We start from the raw sequence: 25,743 nt of genomic DNA, 5'->3' as shown, positions 1-25,743 counted from the left end.
CTATCCAGTTTTCTATCAGACCGATCTTACAAATAAGAAAATTAGTTGGCTATTTACATCCGCAGAAAATTTGAGAGAACTAATTCTCAGTGTTTCTTCCAGTCACACTGTTTGGTCTAATGCCTTCCATTTGTCATACACACATATATTAACTGTTTTAACCTTCATGCAATTTGTACTTTTCTTTAGGGTCCTTCTCCATACCCAGGTCTCCAGTAATTTCTCCCAGCAGCACAGCAGCTAGCAGACTGGCTGGACAAGGAGATGATGTATTTGTTCCATCAGGTACTGCAATGCTGGATAACCCCGGAGCTGCTGCTGCTGCTGCACTAACCACTTTATTCCCTTATAACACTCAGAATAATAATCAATCATGTTTGTGCATCTTAATCTCCTGCAAATGATCTAAAATGTTAATCTTTGTCTGTCTATATGTGTAAAAGCAACATCATTCTCTCTCTCTCTGCACTGTATGCTGTATTGTGAAGTGTGGTTAATCCATAATTAGGCTTAGAAAGTACCTAGTTCCCAGATGTTTACAAGGTGAACAGACCAGGATAGTAAAATCACCATGTACAAGAAACTTGCAATTTACCATCTCCCTGTAATGACAAAAGTTTGTAAGGCGTTGCTTCGACATTGTATCTCTATCACGAAACTGGTCCTTGAGTGTGACCAGTGCTTCCGTGAAGGCCCAAATTGGCTTTACCCACCTAGTGATCCTCCACATCCCTGGAGACTATGAGAAGAGCTGGCTGATGTTGTTTTAACAATCATTGATGAAATATTCAAGATAATCCTATAACGGCTTTAATAATTTTCTTATTTTTGCTTGCAGTTATATTGCCAATTGCTTTCCTGTATTTGTACTAATGACACAATATATAATACTTAGGATTGCAAAAGATGAATGTCTATCTCTTGATCAAGTAAAAGGAATGCATGGTTAATTTTTTTTCTACAATTCGGGTAATAACTTGAGTCTTTAGTGATGGGTCGGTGGCCTTATCTATAGAGCGTGTGTTGGGCGGTGAGCTGAGAAGGCTTAATGCGGGGGGTGCACATTTCATAAACGTTCCAGAACCCCTGAAGTGCTGCCCGAATGCTTCCATGTCTCAGACCTCTTAAGAATTAGTGGTTATTTTTTAACTAAAGGTGGATTTGCTTCTTTTGCTTAATGACGTTCTTGTCTTTTTAATCCAATAACTGTTTAGTATAGATTTCCAATGGTGGTGTAGTAATGAGACTCACATTGCTTATTCATTGCCTTTATTTATTTTCCTTGTGCCTCTTTTACCTCCATAGCCGAAAGGACACAGCAGAGAAGTGGCCCAGTCGTCCTTGCTGAAGAACCAAGAAGTACAGCCATTGAAAAATTAGAGCTAGTGAGAAAATGGAGTTTAAATACATACAAGGTCTGTAGAACATTGGGATCTGTGTTCAGTATTTGTGGAGCTGCTTTAATAGCAATAAAAGGGTTAGACCGAACACTGGCACGTCACACAGATGGCACTAAGACACACTTTTCATCAAGAAGAAATTCTTGCTTAAAAGTCTCAGTATCCTATAGTTTGTAGTCAGGAGCAACATGAGCGCCACTCTTCCTGACTGATTCCTACTTGATCAGACAAGGGCCATACTTCTTCAAAGCAATTACACTAGAATTCTGGTGTATTTTGCTTTGAATAGTTCCAATTTTTTTGTGCAACTTTTGTTTTCAGGCCAGTTCTCCCAGCTCCACCAAAAAAAAAACAGCTATGGCACAGCGGGGTGTGACGCCACAGCTCATCTAATTCATGGCGAGCTGTGGCATTTCTTACTACAACAGAAATCTTACTCCAGTCTTCAACTAGAGTAAGATTAGTGGTAATGCGCTCGTCACTTTTCAGACACTCCTGATTCATTAAAGGGAATATGTCAGCAGGTTTTTGCTATTTTATCTGAGAGCAGTGTAATTTAATGGATGAGAGTCTGATTCCAGGGATCTGTCACTTATTGGACTACTTTGTGCAGTGTTGCTAGACTCCTTGTTTTCTCTGTTGTACATGTAGCAGTCCTCAGATTGCTAAATTATGTATAATGCCGCGTACACCCCTGTCTGGCAGCTCGCTGTGTACACTGCATTGTCAGCAAGCTGCCAATCAGTGCTGGGGGTGGGGTTATACAGATTAGATCATTTTGCATGCATGTGAGGCCTAGTCCTGTAGTGATCTAACCTGCTGCTGACAAAAAACTTTGTATTGAAACTATAATACAAAGCCTAGTAAGTGACACATCACTGGAATCAGGCTGTCTTGCCCTATATTCTGCAGCTCTCAGATTAAAAGGCAAAAAAACACTAACAGATTCCCTTTAAGTGATGTGGGCTTCTCTCAATGAATCAAGAGCTAATGATTCCAACAGATGCCCAGCGTGAAGATCCCCAGACTGGGTGAACTGGGACCATAGTACTTATAAAGCACTCAGTCCAATCACTGACAGAACGGTGCAGCTGCACAATTCTCCCTCCCCCTAGCAATCCATTCACAGCTGCTGAAAACTGTAGACATATGGACATTGAGAGGACTATATACAGTGGGTACGGAAAGTATTCAGACCCCTTTAAATTTTTCACTCTTTGTTTCATTGCAGCCATTTGGTAAATTCTAAAAAGTTATTTTTTTTTCTCATTAAAGTACTCCCTGCACCCCATATTCACTGAAAAAAACAGAAATGTAGAAATTTTTGCAAATGTATTAAAAAAGAAAAGCCGAAATATCACATGGTCATAAGTATACAGACTCTTTGCTCAGACACTTATATTTAAGTCACATGCTGTCCATTTCCTTGTGATCCTCCTTGAGATGGCTCTACTCCTTCATTGGAGTCCAGCTGTGTTTAATTAAACTGATAGGGCTTGATTTAGAAAGGCACTCACCTGTCTATATAAGACCTCATAGCTCACAATGCCTATCAGACCAAATGAGAATCATGAGCTCAAAGGAACTGCCCAAGAAGCTCAGAGACAGAATTGTGGCAAGGCACAGATCTGGCCAAGGTTACAAAAGAATTTCTGCATTACTCAAGGTTCCTAAGAGCACAGTGGCCTCCATAATCGTTAAATGGAAGAAGTTTGGGACCACCAGAAGTGTTCCTAGACCTGGCCATCCAGCCAAACTGAGCAATCGTGGGAGAAGAACCTTGGTGAGAGAGGTAAAGAAGAACCTCAAAATCACTGTGGCTAAGCTCCAGAGATGCAGTAGGGAGATGGGAGAAAGTTCCACATAGTTAACTATCACTGCAGCCCTCCACCAGTCGGGCCTTTATGGCAGACTGGCCTGACGGAAGCCTCTACTCAGTGCAAGACATATGAAAGCCCGCATAAAGTTTGCTCAAAAACACATGAAGGACTCCAAGACTATGATAAATAAGATTCTCTGGTCTGATGAGACGAAGATAGAACTTTTTGGTGATCATTCTAAGCGGTATGTGTGGAGAAAACCAGGCACTGCTCATCACCTTCCCAATACAATCCAAACAGTGAAACATGGCGGTGGCAGCATCATGCTATGGGGGTGTTTTTCAGTTGCAGGAACAGGACGACTGGTTGCTATTGAAGGAAACATGAATGCGGTCAAGTACAGAGATATCCAGGATGAACACCTCTTCCAGAGTGCTCTGGACCTTAGTCTTGGCCGAAGGTTCACCTTCCAACAAGACAATGACCCTAACCACACAGCTAAAATAACAAAGACGTGGCTTCAGAACAACTTTGTGACCATTCTTGACTGGTCCAGCCAGAGCCCTGACCTAAACCCAATTGAACATCTCTGGAGAGACCTGAAAATGGCTGTCCGCCAATGTTCACCATCCAACCTGACGGAACTGGAGAGGATCTGAAAGGAAGAATGGCAGAGGATCCCGAAATCCAGGTGTGAAAAACTTGTTACATCATTCCCAAGAAGACTCATGGCTGTACTAGCTCAAAAGGGTGCTTCTACTCAATACTGATCAAAGGGTCTGAATACTTATGACCATGTGATATTTAGTTTTTCTTTTTTAAGAAATTTGCAAAAATTTCTACATTTGTTTTTTTCAGTCAAGATGGGGTGCAGAGTTGTACATGGTGAGCCATTTATATGGATACACCTAAATTAAATGGGAATGGTTGGTGATATCAGCTTCCTGTTTGTGGCACATTAGTATATGGGAGGGGGAGAAATTTTCCAGATGGGTGGTGACCATGGCGGCTATTTTGAAGTCAGACATTTTGGATCCAACTTTATTTTTTTCAATGGGAAGAGGGTCATGTGACACATCAAACTTATTGAGAATTTCATAAGAAAAACAATGGTGTGCTTGGTTTTTATGTAACTTTATTCTTTCATGAGTTTTTTACAAGTTTATGACCACTAGAAGGTTGACTAGAAGGTTGGAGGAGTGTTTAAACTAGGGATTGGGGGGGAGGGTATTCATTTTATAGGTGGGGAAGATAGTGCAGATAGTGACCTGGCCACAAATAAATAAATTGGGGGTGGGGTTAGAACAGTGAATAAAGTAAGAAGGAATAGAGGTACAGAGAGATACATAAAATGCATGTACACTAATGCCAGAAGCCTCACCAACAAAATGGAGGAATTAGAATTAATTTTGTTGGAAAATAATTATGACATGGTAGGGATATCTAAGACGTGGCTGGACGAGAGCCATGACTGGGCAGTTAATTTACAGGGCTATAGTCTGTTCAGAAATGACCGTACAAACAAGCGAGGGGGGGGGTGTTTATATGTAAAATCATCCTTAAAACCTGTCTTGCGTGAGAATATATGTGAATCTAATGAAAATGTAGAGTCCCTGTGGGTGGAGATAAGGGGAGGGGGGAAAAAATAATAAATTACTGATAGGGGTTTGTTATAAGTCTCCAAAAATAATGGAAGCAGCGGAGAATATCCTTTTAAAGCAAATAGATGAAGCAGCGACTCAAGGAGAAGTCATTATTATGGGGAATTTCAACTACCCTGAAATACATTGGGGAACAGAAACCTGTAGTTCAAGCAAAGGTAATAGGTTTTTGACAACTATGAGAGACCATTACCTTTCACAACTGGTTCAGGACCCAACAAGAAGGGGGGCACTGCTAGACCTAATATTAACCAATAGGCCAGACCGCATATCAAATATACGAGTTGGGGGTCACTTGGGTAATAGTGATCACAAAATAATAAATTTTCATTTATCCTTTAATAAGATGTGTAGTAGAGGGTTACAAGGACACTAAACTTCAGGAAGGCAAATTTCCAACGGTTGAGAGATGATCTTAGTGCAATAAACTGGGATGATATCCTGAGACATAAAGCTACACAAAGCAAATGGGAGACATTTATTAGCATCCTGAATAGGACCTGTGCACAATATATACCCTATGGGAATAAACATGCCAGAAATAGGAGGAAACCACTGTGGCTAAATAGAGCTGTAAGGGGCGCAATAAGTGACAAAAAGAAAGCATTTAGAGAACTAAAGCAAGTAGGTAGTGATGAGGCATTAAATAAATATAGAAAATTAAATTCTGTAAAAACCAAATCAAGGCAGCAAAGATTGAGGCAGAGAGAATCATTGCCAGAGAAAGTAAAAATAATCCCAAAATATTCTTTAACTACATAAATAGTAAAAAACTAAAAAATGATAGTGTTGGCCCCCTTAAAAATAGTCTGGGTGAAATGGTGGATGAGGATGAGGAAAAAGTCAATATGCTAAATGTTTTTTTTTTTCAACCGTGTTTATACAAGAAAATCGCATGACAGAAAACATGATTAGTGATAACAAAAATTCTCCATTAAATGTCACTTGCTTAACCCAGCAGGAAGTACGGCAGCGTCTAACAATCACTAAAGTTGACAAATCCCCGGGCCCAGATGGGATACACCCGCGAGTACTGCAGGAATTAAGTAACATCATAGATAGACCATTATTTTTAATCTTTAAAGATTCCATAATAACAGGGTCTGTACCACAGGACTGGCGTATAGCAAATGTGGTGCCAATATTCAAAAAGGGGACAAAAACTGAACTTGGAAATTATAGGCCAGTAAGCTTAACCTCTACTGTGGGTAAAATCCTGGAGGGTTTCCTAAGAGATGCTATACTAGAGTATCTGAAGAAGAATAACCTCATGACCCAATATCAACATGGGTTTACGAGGGACCGTTCCTGTCAAACTAATGTGATCAGCTTTTATGAAGAGGTAAGTTCTGGACTGGACAAGGAAATGCAGTGGATGTTGTGTATTTGGACTTTTCAAAAGCTTTTGATACGGTTCCACACAAAAGGTTGATACATAAAATGAGAACAATGGGGATAGGGGAAAATATATGTATGTGGGTTAAGAATTGGCTCAGTGATAGGAAACCAAGGGTGGTTATTAATGGAAAACACTCAGACTGGGTCTCAGTTAACAGTGGGGTACCACAGGGGTCAGTATTGGGCCCCCTTCTTTTTAACATATTTATTAATGACCTTGTAGGGGGCATACAGAGTAATATTTCAATATTTGCAGATGACACTAAACTCTGCAGGGTAATCAATACAGAGGAGGACAATTTTATATTACAGGAGGATCTATGTAAACTAGAAGCTTGGGCTGATAAATGGCAAATGAGCTTTAATGGGGATAAATGTAAGGTAATGCACTTGGGCCGAGGAAATAAAATGTATAATTATATGCTTAATTGTAAAACACTGGGCAAAACTGTAACTGAAAAAGACCTGGGTGTATTGGTGGACGACAAGCTCACGTTTAGTGGCCAGTGTCAGGCTGCTGCTGCAAAGGCAAATAAAATAATGGGATGCATTAAAAGAGGCATAGATGCTCATGAGGAGAACATAATTTTACCTCTATACAAGTCATTAGTGCGACCACACTTAGAATACTGTGTACAGTTCTGGTCTCTGGTGTATAAGAAAGACATAGCTGAACTAGAGCGGGTGCAGAGAAGAGCGACCAAGGTTATTAGAGGACTGGGGGGTCTTCAATACCAAGACAGGTTATCACACTTGGGGTTATTTACTGTGGAAAAGAAAAACGAAGGCTTAGGGGTGATCTTATTACTATGTACAAGTATATGAGGGCACAGTACAAAGACCTTTCTACTGATCTTTTTACTCTGAGGCCTGAGACGGGGACAAGGGGGCATCTTCTACGTCTGGAGGAAAGAAGGTTTAATCATAATCACAGACGGGGATTCTTTACTGTAAGAGCAGTGAGACTATGGAACTCTCTGCCGCATGATGTTGTAATGAGTGATTCACTACTAAAATATAAGAAGGGCATGGATGCCTTTCTTGAAAAGTATAATATTACAGCTTATATATACTAGATTCCTTGATAGGGCGTTGATCCAGGGAACTAGTCTGATTGTCGTATGGAGTCGGGAAGGAATGTTTTTCCCCAATGTGGAGCTTAGTGTTTGCCACATGGTTTTTTTTGCCTTCCTCTGGATCAACATGTTAGGCTATGGGTTGAACTAGATGGACTTAGTCTTCCTTCAAACTTAAAAAGTATGTTACTTATAAAATGTGTTCAAAGTGCTGCCCGTTGTGTTGGATTGTCAATGCAGCCCTCTTCTCCCACTCTTGACACACTGATAGCAACACCGCAGAAGAAATGCTAGCACAGGCTTCCAGTATCCGTTGTTTCAGATGCTGCACATCTCGTATCTTGATGGTATGATGTGGTATATGGGGTACAAAGATAGTGTGGCCATTCTTCATCAATGGAAACCTCAATGCCACTGGATATCTGAAATTGCTACATGATGATGTGTTGCCCTCTTTATGCACTGATGATGGCACGTTCCCTGAGTTTTTCCAACAAGATGGTGCACCACCACATTATGGGTGTCAGGTCCGAGCATTCCTACATGAACAGTTTCCTGGAAAGTGGATTGGTCGTCGTGGGCCAACTGAATGGCCACCAAGGTCTCCCGATCTGACCCCCTTAGATTTTTATCTTTGGGGTCATCTGAAGGCAATTGTCTATGCTGTGAAGATATGAGATGTGCAGCATGTGAAACAATGGATACTGGAAGCCTGTGCTAGCATTTCTTCTGCGGTGTTGCTATCAGTGTGTCAAGAGGGGGAGAAAAGGGTTGCATTGACAATCCAACACAATGGACAGCACTTTGAACACATTTTATAAGTGGTCATGGAAAAAACTAATGAAAGAATAAAGTTACGTTAAAACCAAGCACACCATTGTTTTTCTTATGAAATTCTCAATAAGTTTGATGTGTCACATGACCCTCTTCCCACTGAAAAAAATAGTTTGATCCAAATTGGCCGTCTTCAAAATGGCCGCCATGGTCACCACCCATGTGGAAAAGTTTCCCCCCTCCCATTTACTAATGTGCCACAAACAGGAAGTTGATATTATCAACCATTCCCATTTAATTTAGGTGTATCCATATAAATGGCCCACCCTGTACATTAATGAGAAAAAAATGAACTTTTTAGAATTTACCAAATGGCTGCAATGAAACAAAGTGAAAAATGTAAAGGGGTCTGAATACTTTTTGCACCCACTGTAAATCTAAAGCCTAGAGCTTAAAAAAAAAAAAATAGTTTGCACATGCAAATCCCTGTATTTGAGAGTGTTATGTGCTGGTGACTGTAGCTCCAGCAGTATGACTCTCCCCAAAACTGTCAGTGACGTGGAATAAGTTCTCCACTCACAAATGCAACATCAGACCAGTGTGATAGCTGCTCTCCATCCGCTCACCTTGCTACACTTTGCCAATACGGAGCTCGAAAATAGTCTATTAGAATATATGGTGGCCCACAAAGTCATGGCTACTCAACATAATCAACATCAGGTTGCCTTTTGAAATGTGAAGTTAGTTCTTAAGTGACGTGCATTACAAGTTCAGCAGTGCACGCTGCGAATATTTGGTCTTTCGAGTGTAGAGCACTAGTTAAATGCTGTTTTTTCTGTGTGATAATTTGTCAAAACAGTACACATTTTAGATTTGAATTAGTTTGCAATATTTCTTTTTCCTTTTTTCTGTCCTTTAAAGGAAATCTGTCACCCCCTGGGTGATATCAGGCCTCTACTGTGGCCATACAGGTGATAGAAAAGTAAATCTATACATACCTGTATGGCCCATAGCAGAGGTCTGATTGCAGAGAAGTCTGGTTTTATAAATTCTGTTTTCCAGATCCCCCTCCTATCTGCTTACTATTCCCCTAAATCGCCGCCTTTGTGCTAAATTACCATATCCCCCCTTCCCCTGCATGTCACAGGGCCCTGTGACGTGCCCTGCTCTGCCTCCCCTCCCGCGCATGCGCTTTGTTTCCCTCTGGCTCTGTTTGGCTGCGTACTGCGCCGCAGCCTTGTATTGCGCTAGCGATTGGTGAGTCACTGAGACTTCCGCTCCGCTGGCAGTACCCAGCCAAACGGGGCCGGAGGGAAACAAAGCACGCTCCATGGGAGGGGAGGCAGAGCAGGGCACGTCACAGGGCCCTGTGATGTGCAGGGGAGGGAATATGGTAATTTAGCACAGAGGTGGCGGTTTAGCGGCATAGTAAGCAGATAGGAGGGTTTTGCTTTGCGTTCCCCGGACGCCAAGCCTCTGTAAAACAGACTTCATAAAACCAGATTTCTCTGCAGTCAGACCTCTGCTATGGGCCATACAGGTAAGTATAGATTTACTTTTCTATCACCTGTATGGCCACAGTAGAGGTCTGATATCGCCCAAGGGGGTGACATTCCCTTTAAACCTTGGATGTGACTATGTGCATCTTATTGTCTGAAAGATCTGGTGTTTCATTTCTAAGTAGCGCTATTTTTTGGATTATTTGTTACTAATGTTTACTCTGTCGCCTCATTGGGGGACACAGGACCATGGGTGTTATGCTGCTGTCCACTAGGAGGCGACACTATGCTTAATCTGAAAAAGATTAACTGTGGCTCCTCCTCTGCAGTATACACCCCCGGACGGCTTCAGCCTTCTCCAGTTTTTGCTTAGTGTCGCATAGGAGGCGCACCTAAAGATTTTTTACTCCAATTTTTTTCCGATTTTTTTATTTTTTTTTTCCAACGGATTTACAGAAGAAGATAAGTGGGTCTCCTGCGAGACTCCCGGCATGGCTCCTTCCTCTGCCCCCTTTTATGGGGTGCACAGTTGAAGTCGAGATGTCTATTTACCATGTCGCTCCTTCCCCATCCCCTCGGGTGCTGGTTCGAAGTCGAGACCCCCCTCCTTCCCCATTTCCTTTTGGTCTCTGGGTTGAGGTCGAGGCGAGGATAACAGCCCCCTGATGGTGACAGCAGCACCCTCCCTAATCCCCCTCTGGGGGGGTAATATGTTGAGACGCCTCAGGTAGGACCTGTGCAGGCATCCGCAGCTCCCAGTAGCTGACACTCTGCACCGAGTCCTGGAATCCCAGCCCTGCTGCGGACTCTTGTTGGGGCCGTGGGAGAGTGCAAGGCAGTCATGGCATACTTAGATACAGGCCTTCCCAGCCCTGTCTCTTTGCTGGCACCAGCGCTATGGTGCCTCAGGGGAACCCTTCAAGGGCCCCCCTTACACTAATACCGCCATTACTGCCCGGACTTCCGCGCCGGCCTGGAGCCTTTTTGGGCATCGGCTATAAATTTACACCGCGGCTCCGGCCTAGCCAAAGCCGCCGCCCACTCCGCCCCCCGGATGACGAATATGACACGCTACAGTGTCATAGAAGGGGCGGAGCCAAGCTGAAAGGGCGCGTTTTTCAGCAATACTGCCGTCCTTTTCAGCTCTCCGCCCACCTTCTTCCTCACACTCCGGCTGCCATTATCTGCTACAGGAACATTAACCCTGCAGCTACCGGTCGGCACATACAGACCAGGCCTGCCATTCTCCGGGGTTCACAGGATTGTGGATTTGCGGCGCTGGACTTAAGAGGCACACTGGTGGGGTAAGATCACAGCTGGATCACTCGGCTGTGAATACTATAAGCTTCTCTGCATTGCTGGCCCCCTCTGCATAGCCACCCCTGTATACTATGCCGGGCTTAAGGTCCAAGAGAACCAGGCAGGACTGCTATTATGCACTCTGTACAGCCTGCAGTAATACTCTCCCCAGTGGCAGCACGTATCCACATTGCTAGCACTGCATGCAGACTGCTGTGCCAGAGCCCCATGAAGCCCTTGCCAATACTTCGGTGCCTAACACCACACCGGAATGGATCACACAGATGTCGCAATCTATGACGTAGTCTATAGATAACCTCACATCCACGTTGCTTCAGGCTCTGCAGAGTCATGCCTTGGCTATGAACACTACTCAGCAAAGGGAGAGTTCCACTCTTGGACATGATGGCACGGGCACATCTATGTCTAGGTCAGGACGCAAACGGACCCACAGGTCACGTTCATCTTCGTCATCCCATACCACACGGTCGTCCCCTTCCAGTGAGAGACACCGTACTCCCAGCTCATCTAGACCGTCCCCTGACTGGGATAGACAATGCAGATCCCCACAGCCATACCTGACCAGAGAAGGCCTCCGCTCCGGTTCTCCCAGCAGGAGACTCCTTAGTGATGCATAAGATTCGGATGACATCTGTGATTCCGACTCAGACAACGAAACCGAAGGGTACCTAATCCCTATCCCCCCTGGCAATACAGTGCTAGTTGATCTAATCTCATCTATCCATCGAGTGCTGGACATCTCCGACCCACCCCTGGAGACACCAGGACATAAGATTTCCTTTGAAGGAGTCCTGAAACCGCCTAAGGTCTTCTTTGACCACCCAGAGTTTAATGCGATCCTTAAAAAGCAGTTCTCACAACCTGAGAAAAAGTTTACTAATCGCAAATATCTGGAGGCGCGGTACCCCTTTCCACAGGAGGTCACCAAACAGTGGACAGATCCACCTGAAGTGGATCCCCCAGTCTCCAGACTAGCAGCACAGACACTCCTTTCACTGCCAGATAGCTCGACCCTCAGGGACACAGCAAACCGGCAGGTGGAACGCATGGCTCGTTCAATTTTCGAGGCAGCAGGGGCCTCCCTGGCTCCCGCGTTCGCCTCAGTTTGGGCTGCCAAGGCCATCTTGGCCTGGGCCCAAAATTTACAAACTGGCCTACAAGCATCTACCCCTGAACTGTCGGACTAAGCGGCCCAAATAACAGTTGTAGCAGATTACATGCTCCATGCAGCTCTGGATTCTGCAAGGGGTGCAGCGGGGATAGCATCAAATGCCATCACGATTTGGCGTATCCTCTGGCTGCGAGAATGGAAGGCAGTTGAAGCCTCAATGAAGTCCCTCACACACCTCCCATATCTCAGTGGTCGGCTTTTCGGTGAACAGTTGGACACAATGATATCCAACGCCACCGGGGGTGAGAGTACCTCTCTCCCCCAACTGAAGCCCAAACACACTTACAAAAATCGCAATCAAGCACGATTCCGATCCTTTCGGAACTCTTCCGGCTGGTCCGTCTCGCGACCAGCACAAAATAATAACTGCGCTCCACGCAGGGACAACTCGCAGTCGACGCAAAAGTCGGACAAGACCTGGCAATCAAGGGCAGGCCAGTCAAAATTTAAAGGAGGAAAATCTCGCATTTCCTCCTCATCATGACTCACGGACTCCGGAAGACACCCCACCTGTAGGCGGCCGTCTTTCGCTCTTTCACCAAGTCTGGCTGCCTATTACAGAAGACAGGTGGGTCAGGGAACTGGTGTCTTCAGGATACAAGATAGAGTTCACTTTCAACCCGCCAAACAGATTCTTTCGGTCTGTTCCCCCAAAACCGCCAGCCAAGGCTCTTGCCTTCCACCACGCGGTCTCCTCGCTTCTTCAAGCAGGAGTCATAGTACCGGTCGGCACGGCCGAGCGCTTCCAAGGGTTCTACTCACATTTATTCATAGTCCCCAAAAAAGGAGGCAGCGTATGGCCCATACTGGACCTAAAACAGCTCAACAAATATGTGCGGGTACGTCATTTTCGCATGGAGTCCCTTCGGTCCATCATTGCGTCCATGGAGAAAGGAGTATTTCTCGCCTCCATAGACATTCAAGACGCATACTTGCATATACCAATTGCGCCCGCCCATCAGAGATTTCTCAGGTTCGCAATCGACCAGGCACACTACCAGTTCGTGGCTCTCCCGTTCGGAGTCGCCACGGCTCCCAGAGTGTTTACCAAGGTCATGGCAGTCACCGTGAACGTCCTGCACTCCAGAGGCATAAGTCGTTCCATATCTGGACGATCTCCTCATCAAGGCTTCCACCTTCAAGGACTGCGAACGCAGCGTCTCAACCACAATCGACATTCTGAGTCGCCTGGGCTGGTTAGTCAACCTACAAAAGTCGTCATCATCTCTGAACTTCCTGGGAATGTTATTCAACACCTTCAAGCGTCTAGTACTCCTTCCCAGGACAAGGCACGGCCTTTCCGTTTAGGAGTCTGCACCTTACTTCGCAAACCCCTCGTTCTCTCTGGTTTGCCATGAGAGTCCTTGGCAGGATGGTGGCGGCAATAGAAGCGATACCATTTGCCCAGCTTCACCTCAGGACTCTCCAACTAGCCATCCTCAAGTCATGGGACAGGAACCCTTTTTCTCTCGACAGGGAGTTCCAGTTGACGTCATCAACCAGGAGGTCCCTGCACTGGTGGCTCAAGCCAACCTCCCTAACAAAGGGGAAATCCTTTCTCACGGGTCAATGGAAAGTTCTGACCACCGACACGAGCCTGACGGGTTGGGGTGCGGTACACCTACACCACAGGGCAAGTGGTCCCCAGCAGAAGCGACCATGCCCATCAACTTCTTGGAAATTCGTGCCATTCTCCTGACGTTGAGAGCCTTCCATTACTTACTGGCAGCCTCTCACATCAGAGTACAGTCGGACAATGCCACGGCTGTGGCATATGTAAATCACCAAGGGGGGACACGCAGTGCCCAGGCGATGCGAGAAGTGACACACATTCTCCACTGGGCGGAAGACACAGGTTCGGTTCTCTCAGCGGTCCACATTCCGGGTGTGGACAACTGGGAAGCAGTCTTACTCAGCCGGCAGGGAATGGACTCGGGAGAGTGGTCTCTCCATCCCAAAGTTTTTTGCCAGATCTGCCATCGCTGGGGGACTCCGGACGTGGACCTAATGGCATCCCACTTCAATGCCAAGGTCTCCAACTTTATGGCCAGGACACACGACCCGCGGGCGCTGGGAGCGGACGCCCTGGTCCAGGAATGGACCCAGTTCCAGCTCCTGTACATTTTTCCACCTCTCCCCCTGATATCCAGAGTGCTGAGAAAAATCAAGTAAGAGGGAGTTCCAACCATCCTAATCGCACCAGACTGGCCCAGACTTACGTGGTACGCCGACATCGTGCAGCTCACAGCAGACGTCCCCTGGCGTCTTCCTGACTGCCTGGATCTTCTGTCACAAGGCCCGTTCTACCACCAGAACTCAGGGGCCCTCAATTTTACGGCATGGCCATTGAGACCTGGGTTTTAACCCAGTCAGGGTTCTCGCCTGACGTCATTGGAACCATGATCAGAGCACGGAAGCCAACCTCTGCAAAGATTTATTACCGTACCTGGAAAGCTTTCTTTACCTGGTGCGAATCTCGTGGCCAGACCCCATTCCCTTATTCCCTCCCCAGGGTACTTGGTTTTCTCCTATCGGGTCTGGAGGCCAGACTGTCTCTGGGCTCTCTTAAGAGCCAGGTGTCAGCTCTCTCAGTGCATTTTCAGATGCGCATTGTTAACAAGCCGCAAGTAAGGACGTTTCTTCAGGGGGTTTCCTGGTTGGTTCCCCCCTACAGACGACCACTAGAGACGTGGGATCTCAACCTGTTGCTGACAGCATTGCTGGAAACACCTTTTGAACCCCTTAGGGAAGTCTCACTCCGCCTTCTATCCCAGAAAGTGGTTTTTCTAGTGGCAATTACCTCGCTACGCAGGGTGTCTGAACTGACAGCACTCTCCTGCAGACAACACTTCCTGTTTTTTTACCAGGACAAGGTAGTTCTCCGTACCGTTCCATCCTTCCTTCCGAAGGTTGTGTCCAACTTCCACCTCAATGAGGAAATTTCACTGCCATCCCTCTGTCCGGTCCCAGTTCATAGAGTGGAGAAGGCTCTGCATACGCTTGACCTTGTCAGGACATTACGTATCTATGTGTGTAGGACTGCACCCTTCCGGAAGTCTGATTCTCTTTTCCTTCTTCTGGAAGGCGGCCGCAAGGGTCTACCAGCTTCCAAAGCTACCCTTGCCAGGTGGATCAAATCCACCATACAAGAGGCCTACCGCCTCAAAAATTCTCCTCTTCCAGCAGGTATTATGGCACACTCTACACGTGAGGTAGGGGCCTCCTGGGCCATTCGGCACCAGGCCTCTGCGCAACAAATGTGTAAGGCAGCCACCTGGACTAGCCTACACACGTTTACCAAACACTACAGGGTTCATACCCAATCCTCAGCAGACGCTATACTGGTTAGACTTATCCTGCAGGTGGCAGTGCCCCAATTATAGGGGCCTGTCTACACAATATTCGTCCATTGCTTCCCACCCAGGGACTGCTTTGGGACGTCCCATGGTCCTGTGTCCCCCAATTAGAGGCTAAGAGAAAGAGATTTTACGGTGAGTACACAAAAATCTCCTTTTATTAAACACATTGTTCTGTAAGTTTATGGACAACCAATGTGTATGTTGTTAGATACCCTGATATATACTGTGTGGTATGGGAGAATATGCATTTCCCCAAGCCATAACTTACCGTATTAATTAATGAGACTGCACAGATAGGCTGGAGGATGTCTTCCCTGCCGTGACAAGCTGTCCTGTCAGAGCTGTGCCCTAGGGAGCAGACAAACCGTCCACCTCCTCTAATTACTAGCAAAGAGCTTGCTAAGGAATTGATGGATCTGCGGCCCCTGATCAGACCAGTAGAGGTGGTACAAGAAGTGCGAGGATGGCGTTATTGGGATTGAGATTCTTCAGTTGTTTTTCAAGTGATTGATTGTTGTTTCCAAATATTGCTGGCTGTACATTGGCTTTATTTGATCTGTAAGCTCGACCAAACTGGGGGTCCGGAATCTGTCAGCTAAGCAGACAATGCTTGTGAAGGTTTACTCAGTTAATATGAGCTTTCCACTGCGTGCGTAAAAAAACAAACCAGACTATACAATGGTGTTTGCCCCTTGTGTTTCCACCAATGCCCAATGGTTGGAACCATTTGTTTACTCCTTAATGCACAATGGATTTTTTGGGGATATTGGGCCCTCACATGAACTTAATGGCAAGTGAGCAATTGTTATTTTAACTATTCATATTGAGATTAGTTTATTCTTAAGATCATTCTGCAAAAAAATATCTAATGGTTTCCACTGTATCACAGCAGGTGTTACAATATGTGTTAAATCTCTCTGGTGGGCATAATTTTTTTGCAGCATCCAGAGTCGAACAGTTCCACCTTGATCCACACTTCTATATAACAATATGTTCACATTACGTTTTTGCCACATTTCAATTGGCTCTTTTGGGGCTTCCTTCTGAAGCTCTGAAAAACGTGTTTCCCTCATATCCGCCGATATGACTTCACTTTGTGCCCTGTCTGATCTTATTTTCTGAAGTGTCTGCCCTTTTTAAGGGCGTGTTCAGTTGCGTTTATGTGCCCACCTCAAAAAAGGCAGGCACTACTGAAAGTGTGATCAGACAGCACAAAGTGACTCCGTCTGCCACATTAAAGTCAATAGCACCGTTGGCAGATTTGCCTTAATAACATTTTTTTTCAGGGCTTCAGACGGGAGACACTAACGTGTAGAAAAGGCTTGATATGAACCGGGCCTAGAGGTATAAAATTTACCATTACATACTAAGTATTTGTTGTCTCTAAGCCTAATCTTACATGCAAATGGTGTAATATTAACTACTTAATAGTGTTTTGTTGGGTTACTCAAAGTGCATTGGTTTTTCTTCCCTGTAGTGCACTCGGCAGATTCTCTCCGAGAAGCTAGGACGTGGCTCAAGAACAGTGGACCTGGAATTAGAAGCACAGATAGAGATTCTAAGAGACAACAAAAAGAAATATGAACATATACTAAAGCTGGCTCAGACCCTGTCCTCACAGCTCTATCAGATGGTGCAGACCCAGAGGCACCTAGGAGACGCCTTTGCAGATCTCAGCCTAAAGTCCTTAGAGTTACATGTGAGTATGGGCACTGTTAATCAGGCTTTTTGTTTCCAATCTTTTTTTCCCAATTTCTTTCTTATTTTTATTACATATGCAGTAGCATCAGGTGAAAATAATACAAATGTAACATTTTAAGTATTTAAAAATGTAAAGTGCATCCGTTCAGCACCTAAATAACAGGTATATATCGGAGAAGATGAAATGGTTTTAATAGAGTAGTTGTGAATCGATTTGCACGACATGGTTTATTGGCCACATTAGTAATCTGTGACCATTGGATCGGAGCAGTGAGAACTTGGTCAGTATTGCACGGTATTAGCACAGTGATCAAACTAGTGATAGTTCTTGTCCAAAATTGGGCTAAAGGAAAAATCGAGAAAGGTTGTTAAAACAAAACAACAAAATATAATAGAAGAATGCTTTGACACTGAAAACATTTTTATTTCAAGACAAAAGTAAACAAAAAAAGCACAGATAATTGTATCCTATTATTTAACATGTCCAAAACTCCAAAAATGTAGCTTTTTTCATCATACTGACGCACAAAAATAGAATAGGAAGTGATCAAAAAGTAATGCACAACAAAAATTGCACTACTTAAGACGTCATCTTTTATGCAAAAAAAAAAAAGTTATAGCTGTCAAAAAAAAAAAAAAATGTTGCAAAGACAAATTTGTTGTAAAAAAAATAATTTTCTATTGCGAAAGTAGCACAGCATAAAAAATAAAAAAAATAGTATGGTAATTCTGTTGACCTCTCCCCCACCCCTCTCCGATCCCTCCAAAAAAAAGTTGTTTTACTGCTTTTACCAGAAGTGAATGATGTAAAATGTAAAAAATAAATAAAAACCATTCATGGATTCCTTCACACTTGTTTCTGAGTTTTGGGTGGCAGAGTAAACAATAACTAACAATTCATGAATTATTTTATTTTATTTTTTTTTTTTTACTTAATTTCCCATGTAGTACAAGTGATAAGTTGTTGTTCTTCAGGTCAGTAAGATTACAACGTTAGCACATTTATATTTGTTTTTTTTATTGCTACTTTTGCAAAGTAATTATTTTTTTTTCAAAAAATTTATTGCATCACCATATTCTGAGAGTCACTTGATTTTAAAGCTGATGTTTTCATTGGTAACACATTTTAAACACAATTTTTTTTTTTTTCTCTCTTTTTGAGAATTGTTGTGTTGACCAAATTGGTACCAATAAAAACTTCAACTTATCTTGCAGAAAAATAATCACAAAGGATTTGGTAGTAAATCAAAGTTAAAGCTCTCATGATATGGTGATGCAAAAACAAATACATTTTTTTTTACATTTTTTTAACAACAAAAGGCTTCTGGTCATTCGCAGTGCACCTCTGAAGCTGGGAAGCGTACACCAGGCTACAGAGACTCAGTGACTCTGCTGAAGTGAGCGGCGCGTGTGCGTGAGATTTGCATGAGCAGCGATGACACCAGCTTGTGCTAATTATGTTATCACGCACACAGGGGTGTGATAACATGGAAAGAGGGCTGATCAGTCTGGGGAAACTTACGCCCCATCAACTAGTCAAAGCTCTAATTAGCACAGGAAATTGGGACATTATAAATTCTTTTTTAAAACCTTTATTTATCTGAATAACGTTATACAGGGCTGGTTAGGCAGGGAATTTGCTCCTTCATAGGTGAATGCTGCTGGGTTTGAGGGCATGGGCTACCTGAAAGGTTCTCTTTAATGACTGATCAATTTTGCAAGCAAAAGAAGCAGAGCTCTCTGAGCTATTTTACAAAGTTTATTTTCATGTGTACTATTGATTTATGAAATGAAAAATAATACGACGATTATGCTTTAATGATTGACCTATGTATTGTATATGTCCAGATTAGCTGAAAACTGCTCCATCAGCGGAACTAAGCAATGTGCTAACGGAATGCAACTGCCCCATACTTAGCTTAGTGGCCACTGACTGCTACAGTGGCTACAGACATGTGCTGCACTTTATCCCCCCTTGAAGTGATTGTAGTGCAGTACTCTGCACTGGCCACTAAGCAATGCATGGTGCTGTTGTTTTCTGCCTGTACATCACTTAGTTCTGGCCACTGTCGGAGACCTTTTGAGCTGATAGGTGGATGTGCCCGTACAGATCATATGGTGATAGGTAATTAATTGTTAAGGCCTGGATAACGTTTAACAATTTATGGTTGCGTGTCTCCAGAAGCACACGCTGGGCACCATGTTTTAGGCACTAAAATGCAGCTAAACTTTTAACCCTTCAAACACCCTTAAAAATAAAAGGACATTTGAAAAATGATGGCAAAGAAACCTAGGTAGACAAATGAAAAATGCTAGTTAACTATTTTAAGTGTTATGACTATCCTTTTAAAATTGCAATTTTTCAACTTTTTACCAAATTTCCAATATAAAAATATTTAAAAAAAAAACATGTAAATGTTATCATCCTAAATGTACCACTACCATGTAGTGGAAAGTGTCATGCAAACAAATATGCAAAAAAAAACATCCTCTGAATCACTGGAATATATAGATGCAAATTGCCTTTTCAGAGAGGAAGAGGACTAGAACACTATAGCGCCACCTGTTGGAAGCAACTATCCTACAAGTCACTATTGACTCTTTAACGAACCCTGAAATATGACTTGGGTTAAAAGCCAAATCAGAATCTCAATTTGCAGACACTGTGTTTTGGGATATTGCCCCTTGTCAGTGCAAAGTATGAGACCTGATTTGGCTAGGTGAGAGATCGCTGCTTCCAACAGGTGGCGCTATAGAGTTCTAGTCCTCTTTTTCTCTGAAGTGGCAATTTGCATATTTAATTTCCCAAAGGAGCATTGCACCGCAAAGAAGCCTCCTTACATTGGCATGCCAGGGCCGGTATGTCTCTCTCCACAAGGAGAACTTTACCTCTTAGACCTGGGATTTATACACTGCTCAAAAAAATAAAGGGAACACTTAAACAAAAGAATATAACTCCAAGTCAATCAAACTTCTGTGAAATCAAACTGTCCACTTAGGAAGCAACACTGATTGACAATCAATTTCACATGCTGTTGTGCCAATGGAATAGACAATAGATGGAAATTATTGGCAATTATCAAGACACCCTCAATAAAGGAGTGGTTCTGCAGGTGGGGACCACAGACCACATCTCAGTACCAATGCTTTCTGGCTGATGTTTTGGTCACTTTTGAATGTTGGTTGTGCTTTCACACTCGTGGTAGCATGAGACGGACTCTACAACCCACAGAAGTTGCTCAGGTAGTGCAGCTCATCCAGGATGGCACATCAATGCGAGCTGTGGCAAGAAGGTTTGCTGTGTCTGTCAGCGTAGTGTCCTGAGGCTGGAGGCGCTACCAGGAGACAGGCCAGTACACCAGGAGACATGGAGGGGGTCGTAGGAGGGCAGCAACCCAGCAGCAGGACCGCTACCTCCGCCTTTGTGCAAGGAGGAACAGGAGGAGCACTGCCAGAGCCCTGCAAAATGACCTCCAGCAGGCCACAAATGTGCATGTGTCTGCACAAATGGTTAGAAACCGACTCCTTGAGGGTGGTATGAGGGCCCGACGTCCACAGATGGGGGTTGTGCTCACAGCCCAACACCATGCAGGTTGCTTAGCATTTGCCACAGAACACCAGGATTGGCAAAGTCGCCACGGGCACCCTCTGCTCTTCACAGATGAAAGCAGGTTCACACTGAGCACATGTGACCGACGTGACAGTCTGGAGACGCCGTGGAGAGCGATCTGCTGCCTGCAACATCCTTCAGCATGACCAGTTTGGCAGTGGGTCAGTAATGGTGTGGGGTGGCATTTCTTTGGAGGGCCGCACAGCCCTCCATGTGCTCACCAGAGGTAGCCTGACTGCCATTAGGTACCGAGATGAGATCCTCAGACCCCTTGTGAGACCATATGCTGGTGTGGTTGGCCCTGGGTTCCTCCTAATGCAGGACAATGCCAGACCTCATGTGGCTGGAGTGTGTCAGCAGTTCCTGCAAGATGAAGGCATTGAAGCTATGGACTGGCCCGCCCGTTCCCTAGACCCGAATCCGATTGACCACATCTGAGACATCATGTCTCGCTCCATCCACCAACGTCATGTTGCACCACAGACTGCCCAGGAGTTGGCGGATGCTTTAGTCCAGGTCTGGGAGGAGATCCCACAGGAGACCATCCGCAACCTCATCAGGAGCATGCACAGGCATTGTAGGGAGGTCATACAGGCACGTGGAGGCCACACACAATACTGAGCCTCATTTTGACTTGTTTTAAGGACATTACATCAAAGTTGGATCAGCCTGTAGTGTGTTTTTCCACTTTAATTTTGGGGGTGACTCCAAATCCAGGCCTCCATTGGTTAATACATTTGATTTCCATTGATGATTTTTGTGTGATTTTGTTGTCAGCACATTCAACTTTGTACAGAACAAAGTATTCAATGAGAATATTTCATTCATTCAGATCTAGGATGTGTTATCTGAGTGTTCCCTTTATTTTTTTGAGCAGTGTAGAAGCACTCCATAATTATACAGTGACACATGTCAGATTTAAAAAATGGAGCTTAGTCAGTATGTTAACAAAAGGCTTTGCTGGTAAGGGGTTAAAATGTAGCTGTGCAAAAGATTTTATTCAGGTTGCCAAAGCTAAAAACGCGCTTAATAATGAATTTAACCTGTACTTGGACACATTAAAGCTGACCATTTTTTAGAGCACTTATGGGAGCAAAAACTTTCCAGAAGTGTTAATGTTTTTTCCGTCTTTGAAAACTAGGTACCCAGGCTGCAGTTTTGTTTTGTTTTTTTACAAATAAATTGTCTTTACTCGCCATCCCCGGGTCCAGCTTCCACTTTTGCTCCCTTTTGTCTGATAATGGCTGCTGTCATTTTGACATCTCTGCAGCCAATAACTCTGCTTACTGATTGGCAGCAGTTATGATGTCAGCGCTGCAGACAATAACAGAAATCAGGGGAAGCAGTAGAGACTCTGTACTCAACCAGGGGAGGCTGAATAAAGCACAGGTTTTTTTTTAATCTACAGCCAGGCGACACTGCTTTTCCCATATTGGAAAACCCCTTTGACGACTTCTCACACATCCTATAGCCATGCAGCTTTGATGGTGTTTGTGGGCTCTAACATGATTTCTTGTGTAACATTGCTGTTACTAGTGCAGTGTGTTGTCAGCTTTCCAGAGCAGTTTGTACAGTACATGGAGGAGCACTCGTCAAATCCTTTCATTATATAATTGGAGGCTGAGGCAAACAAGTCAGTCTATTTTTCTCATCTTGTCTTTCTTGATTTTAGTCACTTTCTTTGATGGCAATTAAATGGGATGAATTTATTGACTTGATAAACCAGTTTGCAGGCTTTACAGTTTTATGGTTTGGTTTTAACCTGTAACAATGACATGTTAATATTGTACATCATGTAGACCTCTTTGCCTGGGTGCAGTAGATTCTTATTTTGGAGATTTCGTTGCTTTATTTAGGGAGTGTGTCTAGGGAAAGTCACATTTACAACCTAAAGAAGTATTTTACTGTGACCCCCTGCCAGCTTTTATGCATCTAGAGATGTGTTCTTCTACCTTGGCTGCAATAACCACATAGTCTCAGGCCAAAATGGTAATTGTTCTTAATTTACTCCTTTTGGTTATACATCACTGTCATTATTTCACAGCGCTCTACAGACATGATCATCACTGTCTTCATAGGTGCTTCAACATCACAATATCCCATCTTTGGTGCATAGGAGGGAACCGGTGCACCTCTAGGAAAACGCACGCATTAATACTGCACTCGAAGCAATAAAAACAAACTTTTAAAAAAAATATATATGTGTATTCAGTTGAAAGCAGAAGTTTACATACACTATATAAAAGACACATATGTATGTTTTTCCTGAATATCTCACATGAAATCAGAATACACCTCTCCCGTTTTAGGTCAATTAGGATTACCATCATTTTTAATATTTACCAAATGCCAGAATAATGAGAGAGAATGTTTTAAGGCATTTTTATTACTTACTGCAAAGTCAAAAGTTTACATACATTTCATTAGTATTTGGTACCATTGCCCTTAAACTGAATGACTTGGGTCAAACGTTTGGGATATCCTTCCACAAGCTTCTCACAATAGTTGGTTGGAATGTGGGCCCAAAACTTGTGTAACTGATCCAGGTTTGTAGGTCGCCTTCTCGCACCTGCCTTTTCAGCTTCGCCCATAAATTTTCAATAGGATTGAGATCAGGGCTTTGTGATGGCCACTCCAAAACATTGACTTTGTTATCATTAAGCCACTTTATTACCATTTTGGCAGTATGCTTCGGGTCATTGTCCACTTGGAAGACCCATTTCCGCCCAAGCTTTAACTTACTGGCTGATGTCTTGAGATGTTGCTTCAGTATTGCCACATAATCTTCTTTTCTCATGATGCCATCTATTTTGTTTAGTGCACCAGGCCCTCCTTCAGCGAAAAAAACAACCCACAACATGATGCTGCCATCCCCATGTTTCACAGTTGGGATGGTGTTCTTAGGCTTCCAAGCTTCTCCCCTTTTCCTCCTAACGTAACGATGGTCATTATGCCCAAAAAGTTCAATTTTAGTTTCATCAGACCACAGGACATGTCTCCAAAAATATATCTATCATATATATGTATGATCAATCATATTATTCTTTTCTCTTGGTAATTATTCTAGCGTGATGTGGGATGTTTATTCACTGGTCTGGACGGGGCTTTCCACTGACCACACTAGCTGGTTGTCCTGCTGTGCATGTCCTGTATTTAGGCATGTTTCCATAGGAATATGAATGCTATTCATTGGCCATGTGCATCATCGTCAGTGTCGTACCTGGAGCTGCTCTTCGCTTGTTTTGCTTACTCTCCATGAGCTGATTTATTTGACATTTGAGCGCTCCTTTGATGGTGTATAATTGCTTGCCAGCCCACCCCTTGTTATTGTTCCCATTCAGTGTCTTACTGTCCCGATGACATCATTGTCTCTGATCTTGCTTTTATATAACAAATGCTCGGCATGTACGCGATCTGCCTGCTTCAGATTCTATTTTCAGTACAAATGCTAATGCCTTCAATAAATAGCAACTTCAGTTGAATTGCGTCTTTTCCTGACATTTGAGCTCGGTCTAGCATCGGAGATTTTTTAGATAGTCTTTAATATACAATGTTGTCATGTTTATGCTTTTGTCTCTATAGGAAAAGGCATAGGCCATGCTTATTAAAGGGGATCTGTCAGCAGAAAATGACCTATTGTTTATATCAAGTGTTAAAAATGATTATCTTTTTTAGGTTCCATAATCTGTTAATAAACTATCCTAAAACCTTTGTATATTGCTTTCTGGACACTAAAGCCCAATATTAGGCTGTAGAGATCACTTTTCAGTAGAATCTCCTTCTGATCACAGGTAAGATTACAATGACGGGTAATCTACAGATTGGTAACGCAGGATCCACAATAGGTAATGGTCACAGCTCACCTCTGCTCCTACTAAATTAAATAGGAGAAAGCTGTGGATAAGCCATGAATGTCCCAGATGAGAATCGTGTTTTATCAGCATAACAGACAGACTAACCTTTAAAGAAGACTATCCGGATCCGAGGTTCTCACAAAAGGCGGCACCATATTTAGTTCTCATTACTTGGAAACGTCAGTGTGATTTCTCTCTTCCTGCACAGCACCCATTAAAATAAATGGCCCACTATTGTTTTCAATGAAATCCTGTGGTCTACAATGTAATATAATGTTCAGTCTTGAAAATTGGATTTCTTCCACTGTGGAGCTCATCATTGCCTAATAGGGCATTTAGGAATTGGTAGTGTAAAGGAAACAACAGACTAAAGTTATGTTGTTAAAAGTTATTTTCATGATTATTACTATTTTTGTGACATTTTTACTTTTTGATTTAATATAGGAGGAATTCGGCTACAATGCAGACACTCAGAAACTTCTTGCAAAGAATGGAGAAACGCTTCTGGGGGCCATCAACTTTTTTATTTCCAGTGTAAATACACTAGTTAACAAGACAATTGAAGATACCCTTATTACTGTCAAACAGTACGAGACAGCCAGGTAATGAAATGAAAACTTTGTCCTTTTTAAATTTACAATTCATGGCAATTAATAAATGTTATAACCTGTCACACTTTTGCCAAACGCCTTTAAAACCTGAATTATAGGAAATAAACACCTGACACAAACAGAGCTTAAAGCACCACTCCAGCGTTTTTTTCTTTGCACCGCTGGAATGGTACTTTAAATGTAATTCCCCTGCCCCCTGTCTGATACTCACCTGCCGCCTTCATCAGTTTCCTGCGTCGCTCCTGTCAGTCTCCAGTGAAAAGTCATCTGCCAACAGCTCCAGTGTTTCATGTTGTGATGCCGAGGTCACTTTTTAATACAAGTTTATGAGAGCCTCGTTCTGGCTCTCATAGACTTTTATTGAGCGCGTGTGATGGTCGGAAGCTACTATCACAATGTGGTGCTGCTTGCATGGGGCTTAGATTTAAAGAGCCACTCCAAAAAAACGCTGGAGTGGTGCTTTAAAAGACCTGTGTCAGTAGGTTTTTG

General features: G+C 43.5%; 1 protein-coding gene across 3 annotated transcripts in view; it reads left to right on the top strand.

Annotated features, from left to right (window-relative positions):
- The window catches only part of ARFIP1 (ARF interacting protein 1), a 182,014-nt gene that overhangs the window by 96,533 nt on the left and 59,738 nt on the right, over positions 1-25,743 (top strand). For 2 of the 3 annotated variants that reach the window (XM_073645296.1, XM_073645300.1), the window contains 4 exons: positions 190-285; positions 1,306-1,415; positions 16,956-17,177; positions 25,088-25,245. In XM_073645296.1, the coding sequence (XP_073501397.1) occupies positions 190-285; positions 1,306-1,415; positions 16,956-17,177; positions 25,088-25,245 (586 nt within the window). The remainder of the gene's footprint in view (positions 1-189; positions 286-1,305; positions 1,416-16,955; positions 17,178-25,087; positions 25,246-25,743) is intronic. The other variant, XM_073645306.1, reaches the window with a different exon arrangement.

Source organism: Phyllobates terribilis, unplaced genomic scaffold (genome assembly GCF_046119375.1).
Source record: "Phyllobates terribilis strain yellow unplaced genomic scaffold, ASM4611937v1 Scaffold_1__5_contigs__length_1240528914, whole genome shotgun sequence".
NCBI classification, from domain to species: domain Eukaryota; kingdom Metazoa; phylum Chordata; class Amphibia; order Anura; family Dendrobatidae; genus Phyllobates; species Phyllobates terribilis.
The sequence above is the reverse complement of the archived record's forward strand: the minus strand, read 5'-3'. Positions and strand labels throughout refer to the sequence as shown.